This window comes from Camelus ferus, chromosome 10 (genome assembly GCF_009834535.1).
Source record: "Camelus ferus isolate YT-003-E chromosome 10, BCGSAC_Cfer_1.0, whole genome shotgun sequence".
NCBI classification, from domain to species: domain Eukaryota; kingdom Metazoa; phylum Chordata; class Mammalia; order Artiodactyla; family Camelidae; genus Camelus; species Camelus ferus.
The window spans coordinates 45,431,677-45,443,011 of NC_045705.1; the positions used below are offsets into that span (position 1 = coordinate 45,431,677).

Genomic DNA, 11,335 nt, shown 5'->3' on the forward strand with positions numbered 1-11,335 from the left:
GCGTTAACAAGGAATACGTACTGAAGGTATGAGATCCAGTGACGGATAAGGCCGGACACCAGGACCCCTGGGATGGGCCGCCGGTCCTCTCACAGATCAGAGAGCCACAACGGAGACTCAAGAACTGGGAGATGGGTAAAGGGTCTATCGTAACCCTAGAGAAGGGGCAGGAAAGAGGCTGTCAGGAGCCAGGACGTTGCCAGATTGAGCAGCGGACCAAAGTTAGGGGCGGGGCAAGGCGGAGCTAGGGCAGGGCCAGAACAAGGAGGCAGGGCCAAATGGAAGGGAAAGAAGTTCCAGAAGGTGAATGAGCCCAAAAGGAACTCGAGACTAAAGATATGGGCGTGGCTGGAAGGGGGTGAGACCGAGGTGGGAGGGGCCAGGCTAAATGGAGGCGGGACCCGGACGGAGGAAGGGGCTAGTTAGAGTAGGGGTGAGGGGAAGGGTTCCTGGACTCTTCAGGGAAGTCTTCCAGAAGAGCAACGCCAAGGACCAATCATCCTAAGGTCTAACCATCTTCTGCAGCCTCTGGCTCCAAACCCTTTGAGGAAAGGGAAGGATGGGTCACTGGGAGACCTAGGCCCATAATTACTCCTGTTCCAATTGGTCCTGCCCCAACTTTGCGTTATGAAAGACAAGGAGCCTCCCCTCTCCCCCACAGATGGAAGTTACTTCCTTCTTCTCCCAAAGACCCATTGTTAGACCCTCAGCACCACCACCACCACCCGCCCCGGTCACCTCCTTCCCCAGCATACACGGCTGCCCCAGAGTCCCCCTACTGGGGTCACCCCTTATACAAGCTCATTCATTCAGTGAGCACTTTCAGAGAGTCCACTGGTAAGGAAGTGCCCTTCTACAGGCACCAAGACAGCCTTCTTCATCACCGTTTCCTCAGGGGCTCAGCCCAATGCCTGGTACAGAGGAGTAAATAGTGTTAAATAAAGGAGTACTCAGCCCAGTGCCAGAAACTGCAGATAGAGTTACAACTGAGAGGAAGTCCCTGTCTTCCAGGACCTCACAGCCAATGGGGAGAATGCAATGCAGAACCAGCCTTCAGACATACACTCACTGCTACCTGGCACACATACACATCCAACACTCACTCCTCTCCCATCTCACAGAGAGTCTCCCTGTGGTTCCCTCCCCACCTCCCCTACTAATGGCCTGACTCTGATCCAGCTGGAGCCACTGACCTCAGATGATTCTGACAACTACAAGCATTGAGGCAGAAGGGTTATCGTGAGGATCCTGGGGAGAGAAGTAGAGGTCTGGAGGCCTAAGGGAGGAGATTCCTTCATAGTAGTCTGAGGGGTGGGACTAACGTAGAGGTGGAAAGGTGCCCTTGTGGGGCGGGGATGACGGTGGAAAGGTGCCCTTGTGGGGCAGGGATGACGGAGTTGAGAGGGCTGGAGGGAGGTATGAGTTGAGACTCAGAGGTATGGGGGCGGCTGACGTAGGTGAGGATCATCAAGGAGCAGGGATGACATCCAGAAACCCAGGAGGGAGGGGAGTAAGGGTAGGGATAGCGTTGGGGAAACCTGAAATGAGGAACTAAATTGGAGAGCGCAGAGCTTGGAGGCTAGGATTACGTTGGGGAGACCCTGGATGGGAGTTAAAAGCTGGGTAACAGCTCGGATCCGGGAAGCTGGCGGCCGGAAAGAAGTCTCAGACTCTCGGGTCTAGAAAAGCACAAAAACCTGCGGACCTGGTTTAGGTCGTGGAACCCAGCAGTGGCATGGGGTTTGGGAGGGTAGCCGAAGGGGAACCTTAGGAACTAGTATAAAATTGGGGCCGAAGGGTTGACTTTGCGTAGGAACCTAACCCAGGTTAAGGGGAGACGGGTCCGTGAGCTGGGTCTCCCAGGCGCCTTTCCAGCTCCAAGCCGGCGCGCGGCAGGTGGGGGCCTTGGGGTGCGCTCACCGCCTGCTGCGTCCCGCCCGCGCAGTCTGGGACCTGAGCGCCAAGCTGTAGCCGTACCAGCAGGAGGACTGGCGCCGCGCGCCACGCTTCCTGACCCCGCTCAAGCCGCACACGGTGTTCCGCGGCCACGACTGCACCGTACCTGCGCCTTCGTTTGCAAGTCTTGGAAGACCTACACTTGCATTTGAAAGAGATACTGGTGATCAGGTCTAAACCAGATTTACCAATCACAATCTCCCTGACAAGGCTCCAGAATGAATCTTTATGTTTACAAAATTTGCAAGTGATTCTGATGTACAACCAAGATTGAAAACTACTGGCCTAGTAAAAGGGTAGATGGGAGGCACCAATGAGGGGAAGACTAAAGGGAACCTAGTGGAGGCCTTCCTCTGCACACAGTGTGCCATGTTTCTGCTCCTGTGTGCACATGTAGGGCAAATACTTTATTTCTTCCTACACACAGTACTATTTTCAGGAGAGTTCAGCTAGTAGCATGATCTCTCTAAATGAAAAGATGACCTGCCTTGCTCCCCTTTGCTTAAACTCCCTCCTAGCTTTCCCTTGATCCTTTAGATAAAATCACAATCAACAGGCTCCCCTACCATCTATGTCTCAGCCTCATCATCTGCCACTCTGAAGTGTCCATAGCTCTCTCAGATGTCCATGGTCTCTATGGTTACAGACCTTTTTTGTCGTTACAGATGGCGTTCTCTGGGGAAAGGACCATGTCCTGTTGCTGTCTCTCAAGTACTCAGCTAAATGTCTGGCACTGAGATGATGCCTCCAAAGTGGCTGCTGAACTGTGTAACAGAACTAGGCCAGAGAATGCACTGTGGGAGACATCCACCTTTCATTCCACAGCTAGAGAGCCCCTGACAACTTAATTCTGGTTGGAAGCACATGGGCCCAGGGCCCTGGCTCCAACACTGACCAGCCATGTGAGAGCCACTCTGAGCCTGTTTTCTCATCTACTTCTTAAGGCTGGTATGAGGATTAAATGACATAGTACATAAAAGTGCCTGGCACAATGCCTGGCAAATATTGTGTTGCATAATTGATAACTCTTGGCCTCATACACTCAGCTGACCCTGGGAGACTGGGGCTGGGGAGGAATGAAGATCCTAGGCAGGGTCCAGCCCTTGGTTCCTTCATAGTGACTGCAGCAGGTCCAGCGATATGGAGTCTCCCTTACCATCATTGACACCAACAAATGCTTTGCTCTTTCAGACAAAGTTGACAAGTCAATTCTAGCATCTGTCACTGAGAGTCTGCAGAAGAAATCAAAGTACCTTATGTGAGCTCCAGCCCAGCCCAGGCATCAGGAAGATGTGGAGCTTCTTGGCCTATCTTCTGTGTGGTCCGACAGAGGGAGGCCCAGTTTGCTCTGTGGTGCTTGTCAATGTAAACATTCAGTGAAAGGACAGGACAATAAACTGAGCACACCCTTGCCTGTGCCTGACCATGGTGTACAGCAAAGACCGAGGAGATGGACTTGGCTGTGTGATGGGGATACACAGAACCTGAATCCCCGAGAGCTTGGTCCAAACCCACCCACATGAGGAGTGACTAGTCCCCTTTTGACTGGGCCTTGACTTGCCTTTGCCTCCTCTGAGGCCACACTGCACCCTCCCTTCCCTCAGGGCATAGGGGAGCAAGTATTGCTGGCTTCATCTTTCTCCCCATCCTGCTTCTGCCCCTTCCCATTTCTTCACACCAGGTTAAGTATGTCTTCAGAGTTCTGGGGTTTGAAGGGATCAAGACCTTGCCTCTGCAGTGTCCAGGGTTCCATTTGAGAATCAGAGCATCTGAAAGCTAGAAGAGATTGGTCATCCAGCTCACTAGATTTCAAATTATAGTTTTGCAGCAGAATCTTTCCTTTAAAAAAAAAAATCTTAAGGTGCTGGACTTGAAAAAGGGTGGGGGTTGGTCTTTGACCCTCCCACCTCTACTTATTCTTCTGTAAGCTCCCACTAGGAGTCTCTGTAAAAGCCCATTTGAAAATCACTGATTCATCCAACACCCACATGGGACTTGAGTCTCTCGATCACATCCCCACAACTGTACAACCCCTCTATGAATGGTGTATTCACCACCACCCAAGGCTTCCCTTTCTATTTCTGGGTCAGGGCACTGCCATTAAGATGCAAATGGCCCTGGAGTGTGGTGACATGTTATTCTGCCAGGGCTTCACATCTGAAGTATGAATCAGACAATCTAATCTCATTCCTCCTAGCTGTCCAACTGAGCCAAGTCCAGGGAGAGAGGTGGGGCTTGAAGGGAATGTGGGTCACTTTGGAGCAGGCAGCAGGTCTGGGGTAGGGGGGATGAGAGGATGGGCAGCAGTAGAGGACACTGAGTAGCTAAGAGTCACCAAAGATGTCGGGTACCTGTGCACAGGGAAGTGCACCAAGGACAAATTTGGACGGTGGCAAATACTACCCACCCCCCCACCCTCCTGAACTACATCCTCACCCACAGACATGACCGGGAAGTGAGACCCACTCTAACCAGCACAGTGTTACCAGAGCCTGGGAGCCAGCCTGGTGCCAAGATGCACTGGTCAGGCTGTGAGGACATCTAGGACCCCTGGCACCATGCCCCCATCCCCTCCTCTCCAGGATAGGCACGTGCCACCCAGGCAGACAAGCAGGGCAGTGAGTTACCCTTGGTTTTTATTTATTTAGTTTTTTCACATGAGGGATAGGATGGAGTTCTCCCATCCTTGCTCCCCTTGCATTGAATGTGCCTTGGGTCTTATGACCCTAGAGTGTCATTGGAGCCCCCTCCTCTTGCTCCCAGTGCAGGAAGCGCAAGGAGGAAAGCATTGAGAGTGGGTGTGTATGGGGGGGGATTCCCAGCTCTCTGAGCCAGGCTCAGCACCCCCTCAGCAGCTCCCTGAGGTCCTCTCCCTATAAGACTTTGACACACAGCAGGTCAGAGACAGTTGGCAGAGAAAGACATAGACAGGCTTGGAGACAGACCACACACAAGAATCACATGTACAGACACATACATACAGGCTGGCCCCTTCCTTTGGCATGGTTCACCCTGGCCCTGGGCATAGGGTCTGAGGGGGGTGGTGTGGGGCCTGAGCTCTGGGCTGGCCTTTGAGAGAGATGGGACCAACTTGCATCCTCGGTACCCCAAAATCCCAGGCCAAAGAAGTCCCCAATCTTGCCTAACTGGACAGACACCCCTTCACCTTCCCACCCAACACTTAAGAGATTAAGATTGTTCAAGTAATGAGGATAGACGAGAAAGGGAGACTCCACCCTCATCCAATCTTCCCAACTAGGGGGCTGGGAAAGGGGCTTCAGGCCCTGGGGGTGGGTCATCTTAGCACAGACTTCTCCCCTCTTCCTTCAACTCTGTGGGGATCGGGAAGAGTGGGAGTGGGTGAGTCAGACTCTCCCATCTAGCAGGAGTTGGGGGAGGTCAAGAAGCTGAGCACCATCGCCCTCCAGAGGGGCTATGATAGTTCACACGGAGTCGAGGTGGAGAGATAGCTACTTCTGGCTCCAGCAAGGGGCATTAGGCTGGCTCTTTTTAGCAATCAACATTGTCCTGGACCACTAGCTTTGCTAGAAAGATCCTTTTCCTGCTTACTCCCTCAAATTTGTACACTTCACAGGTAACACCTGCTGCCCCAGGCTGGTACTGCAGCCACTCTGATCCAACTCTTGCACGTTCCCAGGTCCTGGACCCCAGCCCCAGGAGGAGACCAGAACCTGGCCCCTCATTTGGCCTTGCTCAGTCTGAAGTCTTTTACTGGCTCCCGGCTCTCAACAGCTGACAGGGCGATGAGCATCTGGGCGGCATAGTATGTGGACATGATGAGTGCCCGCGAATAGGGCACGGGAAAGCAAAACTTGTGGATGGCGATGGTCAGGTCCGAGACAATAAAGAGCAGTGCACCACTGCCTGCTGCCAGCTCAGTCCAGCGCCAGGTTGCCCCAACCAGCTGTAGCCCTGCCATAGCCCGCCAGCCCATGAAGCTGATAATGGCCATATAGATCCCCACCAGGTAGGTGAAGGCACCTGACAGGCTTGGGTAGAGGAGGGCATAGCATAGGCCCGACAGTATTGCCATCACCAGACCTGTCCGAAGAGCCAATGGCCGCATGCCAAAGGCCGAGGCGTAGAACATGTGGGTCACAGCAAACATCAGCAGACCTGGGGGGTGACAGGGGAAGATGGGATATTAAGAGCAGGCTCAGGTGAGTAACAGGTAACGGGGGGGTGGGGGTGGGACTGCAATATTTTAGGAGTAACAAGAGGTGGGAAGAAACCCACAAAGGCAGAGACAACCCCCAGCTCTCCTGTGACACTCCAGAACTGATCACCAGATCACCAGCAAGGTCATCCTCCAACAGGGGCCCCACAGTCCTTGGCCTCAGAACCCCTCAAATTCCCCATATTCTTGTTAAAACCCCCTGTCCCAAATCCTTGGCCCCCTAGGACCCTCCAGCCCTCCACCACAGGATTCCTCCCAGGTAGCTGCTGTGATGACTGACCGTGCACAAAGTAGCCCTGGTCCTGCCAGATGAGGAAGGCATCACCTATGGCAGAGAAGACGAGCCCCACAAAGATGCGGGTGGCACTGGGGCGGGCCAGCAGGAATCCGAGGCCATGCGCCAGAAGGAAGAGCCAGAGGCAGAAGATGGGCAGGCACTTGACGAGGGCGCTGACCCACGACGGGCTGGACGAGGGCAGCCAGAGCACAAAATACACGCAGGTGGCCTTGAAGAAGGGCACCAGCTTGGGTCCCTCACTCTTCACCTGGAGGACATAGGACAAGGGCAGCACTCAGAGTGTGGGAGCTCAGAAGCCCAGTGCGGGGCCCAGAGCCCACACCCTCAGCCCAGGCATCCACCCCAGAGACAGGCCCACCTCCCAAGCAGTAAGGATTGACACACAGAAACCCAGTTTAACCTGCCCCAACCAGCTAGCAGAATGTGAACAAGCCCACTATTAATTAGCCTGAGGCTTAATTGATTAGGAAGGGAAAGGGCTCCACTGTTCCTGCTACTCACGTCCATTCTTGGCCCTGGGGCAGGACCAGAATAGTCACTGGGCAGAAAACAGATTTTGGGATAGTGTTCCATCCTGCAACCCAATGCTTCTCCTTTCCCACACACTCCTTTAACCTACCCAAAGCCCCTTTAGCCTCTCTTTGCCAGCATCAGCCCCCAGCTGTCTGGAATAGAGTGGAGTCAACAGGAAACCACAGAGACGCCCCAACTGGCCGACTCGTGATCCTCAGCAGTGGGGCCAGGACATGGGATTCAGGTCTGGCAACACCAGGTGAGTGCCAGGAATGCATGAGGGTGGGCACTGCCAACCACCTCAGCCCCCACAGCCCCTCTCCCTCCTTGTTTGTCTGCAACTCAGCCTCCACTCCCACTGCCTCAGGGATGCTGCCTAGAGAAATGGACTCATAAATTGGGAGCAAGAAAACTGTCCCCAAAAGACCAGCAATCTCAGGGACTGGAAGGCTGGAGGAGGTGTCAGTCAGTCTTATTCCCCAGAGAACAGGGGAAATTCAAGGCACATCAGAAACAGAGGCAGGAAGGGGAGGGAGGATTTCTTTTCCCAGCTTTTGATCTGAAGCCAGCAGACAGGCTGGGAGAAGAGGGGGAACTGAGAGGGGAAGTTAGAGCAGCTGACTTGGTCTCAGCTGGATTAGGGGGGAGGGCAGCTAAAGAAAGGTTGTGTCCAAGGCCATTCAGGCACTCTGCAAGCTGAGGGAGGGGGCTGCTGCAGATATTTTGAATCTGTGATTCCCAGGAAGCTCCTTTCCTTAGCCATCTGCTACTGGGGATCTCAGAGTGATTCCCAGCAGCTGAGGTTCCCGATATACTCACATTCTGCCAAACTGATATGCCTCTGGCTGGGTAAGCCGCCCAGAATAAGGCTCTGGGGATACACACAGACTCTCAGACCACCACTCCCTGGTTACCTGGGGGCTGATCGGACTGATGAAGAAGGTTGGGAAGAGGCAGATGGGTGAGTCCAGGGTCTAAGCCTACGCTTGCTCTCTTGGGGGTGAGAGCGGTGAGAAGAGATGACTAAGTTCCTTCCTATGGAGACTGCCCCATGTAGGCTGGTCAGAGCAGGGATATGGGCAGAGGAGGAGACGGCAGGAGACGCTTATCCTCACTGTCCCCAGATCTCCCCAACAGCCACCTGCCAGCGCTCGGAAGCATCTACTCCACACCCCTCTCCCAGCCCCATATTTCCTAGAAGGAGAAACAAGCCGTAGTAGCCGGGAGGCTTTGACAGTCGTAGAGAACCCAGCATTAGAAGGAAGAGGGGAGCGGGGAGAGACAGAGGTGCAGGTGAGAAAGTCTTGAACAGGAAGAGGTGTCAATAGAGAACGACCCCTTTTCATCCAGCGCGTTATCAAGGCTGCGTTAACTTAGAGTAGTCCTGTGCCCCGCCCCAGATTTATTTAGAAGATGAGGAAAAGGAGGAAATACATTTGAAACAGGATTCCTTGTAGGTCCCAGTAACCCTTCTGCCCTCCCCCGCCCTCTCCCACGCCTCGCTGTGTTCTGCGCACGCGGAAACCAGCGGCCCGCTGCCGTCCCCTCTACGCGGCAGCGACCCCGCGGACCCGCGCTAGACACAGAGATCAACCAAGTCATGCTTCCGAGTCACGTGCCCACTGTTTTCCTCCCTCTCGCGGGCCGGCTGGGGGCGCGCGGAGGAGTGGCGCCCCGATTTGGGATGCCGGGGGCCGTGACAGCGCCGCCTCCCGCCTGGGGACGCGGACCGCCGCGGGATCCCTGCCCTTCCTCGGCCCCTCGGCGGCTTGGCCTGCCGCAGCCCAGTCCTCAGGTCGGTGGGCTGCGGCTGCGCCGGACATTGGTTCGCTCGCTCGCTCACTCACTCACCACAGTGACCGGGGACACCATGGCGGCGGCAGCGGCGGCAGCTGGCACCCCGTTCCGGGCTGCAGCGGCCAGGACGCACTCGCGGCCAGGTGAGGAGACGACGACGCAACGAAGCCCAGGTGACGAACAAAACCTCCCACACGCCGGGCGCTAGGGGTTCTTTCTGCCATCCCCACGACGTCACCGCAGACATGGCCAATGAGCGGGCTGGAGTCGGCGTGGGGCGGGGTCTGGCTGGTAATACCGGATAGGCCCCGCCCACCCCAACCCCTACAGCGACCCCCAACCCCTGCGCAGCCGCTTTAGCCGGGAGAAGAAAGGCTTCTCCCAGGGGGCAGGAGGCAGGGTCCTCCAGGCCCCGCCCCTCTGGGAATCAGTGCCAAGACATCCCGGAACCTATCCGTGATCTCTGGCCCTGAGTGAGGACGGAGCTTGGCCAAGAGACAAACACATTCCTGTCCTGGGCTCACGGCTACACACATTTTTCTCGTAACCCGGGGATAGAAGGCAAAGGCAGATTCCCCTCAACTTTTAAACATGCAGTCCACATGGACACAACTGCGATTAGACCCACAACCCTCACTGCATACAAACATACAGGCAAATGGACACACAATGGTCAGGAGACGCACACGTTTCAACATGAAAAGAAACACATAGCAGCCCATATACCCATACATATGCACAAACACATACAGGATCACAACTACCCTTGGGCACCAAACAAGTACATAGACACAAAACTGAGAGCCGCAGGTCGACACACATCCTTCATCGTAAAAACAGAGACACATATATAGGCATGTAGCACCCTATAGACCCATAATAAACACAGTTGCTCAATTCTTAGGCACACACCTCTCACAACTCAAGAGAATTGAACACACACAAGAACACAACAGGAATGAAGTATGGACAGGCAGACCTGAGCATACTTAAAGGCCCACAGGAGTGTGAACTAACTCTGCCAAAAATGGAGCTTAAGTAGATTAATGTTGATATTACACAGACTAAAGGTACACAGGCACATTGGGAACCAAGCATGTACAGAATTATGGGAATCACATGAAAGAACTGGTAGACAGTCAAATGGACAGGAATCTAGTTCCACTTTTGCCACTTCCATGCTGTGTGGTTGGGTGAATCACTTTCCCTCTCTGGTCTTGATTTCTTCGTATATAAGATGAATGGATGATCTCCAAGATTCCTCCCAAGCCCAACATGTGTAGGATTGGGAAGGCCAAGGGCTGCTGGTTTCAGGAAATTCAACTCGAGGAGTCTTCCTGGAGATGGAAATTTAAGATACAGCTTAAAAGGATGGGCCACTGGTTTTTGATCTGCTGTAGGAGGGTAGTTGTGTGTCAGGCTTGGGGAATTAGAGTGAGATAACCAGCCCTACCCAGCTCTAATTAGCAGCCATCAAGGAGTTTTAAACATCCTGGAATGGTGACACTGAGACCCTAGTTTTTGACTCCGCCTTGTGCTGGCTGGGGAAAAGCCCTCAGACTGAGAGCTCTTGTGAGCCTGTTCCAAAATGTGCCTTTTTTTTTTTTTCTTTTGGACCCTGCTTAGTTTCCCTAGAGCCTGTGCTGTTGACCTGACACCTTCTCAGAGCAGGGAGCAGTCCTCTTCTAGTGATAGAATTGACAACCAGAGATTCAGAGCCAAGGGCAATAAGGGTGAGAGTCAAGGCTTGGGACTGAGGCTCATCCACAGCCTTCACCCATCCCTTCCAGACTCCTTTTAAATAAGTGTCCCAGAGACCGATAAACTCTGCCCGTTCTACTTTCTTTCCAGTCGGGGCTGTGGGGAGATTCACCCTACCAGAATATGGGAGACTAGAATTGTGGCCCCCAGAGCTTTGTTGTACACACACACACACACACAAACACTCCTACAAAGTGTGCTACCTGGAAGAACACTGGGTTGAAAAATACTGTATTTAGTACTAGTCCCCCTCCTCTGTGACTTGCTAGTTATATGACCGGGCACATCAGTCCATCTTTGGAGCCCAGTTTTTTCATCAGTAAAATGGAGGAACTGGGCTAGAAGACATGTGCAAACGTTTCAGTTTTCCAGCCAAACCCTTCAGTGTCACCTAAGGAATAGTTCTCAGAGAGTGGCCAAGTCAGAGCATTTTTCATTTCTCTGGATGTTAGTTTCCTATCTATAAAAAAAAAAAAAAAAGGTGGGAATGTAACAGTGGTTCTGAAAAAGTGAGGTCTGTCAAAATTACTTGGGAGGCTTTTTAAAAAGCATAGATACCCTTGTCTAAACCCAGACCTACTAATTAAGTGGCACAGATTGTAATAAGATTGAATACACAAATACCTAAATAGACAAAACATGAAGTCTAGAATTGTAACCCACAGAGCTGTATCAATGTTTGATTACCCAGTGGGCAATGATCATAGACATAGGTTGCCCACAGTGCAGAGGCATCTCCCCTCTGTGCTGGTTATTCTCTTTGCCCTCCCACCACCCGGATCCATTTTGGCCCTTCTCCACCCTGCCCCTGG

The 11,335-nt window shown here is 53.3% G+C and overlaps 1 protein-coding gene across 1 annotated transcript; it reads right to left on the reverse strand.

Annotated features, from left to right (window-relative positions):
* Nucleotides 1-4,561: 4,561 nt before the first annotated feature.
* TMEM86A (transmembrane protein 86A) lies at nt 4,562-8,987 on the reverse strand. The gene is made up of 3 exons (XM_032488885.1): nt 8,817-8,987; nt 6,435-6,699; nt 4,562-6,093 (listed from the first exon to the last, which is right to left on the reverse strand). The coding sequence occupies exons 1-3, from the start codon at nt 8,835-8,837 to the stop codon at nt 5,657-5,659; spliced, it is 723 nt and encodes a 240-aa protein (XP_032344776.1). The 5' UTR covers nt 8,838-8,987; the 3' UTR covers nt 4,562-5,656.
* Nucleotides 8,988-11,335: the final 2,348 nt, after the last annotated feature.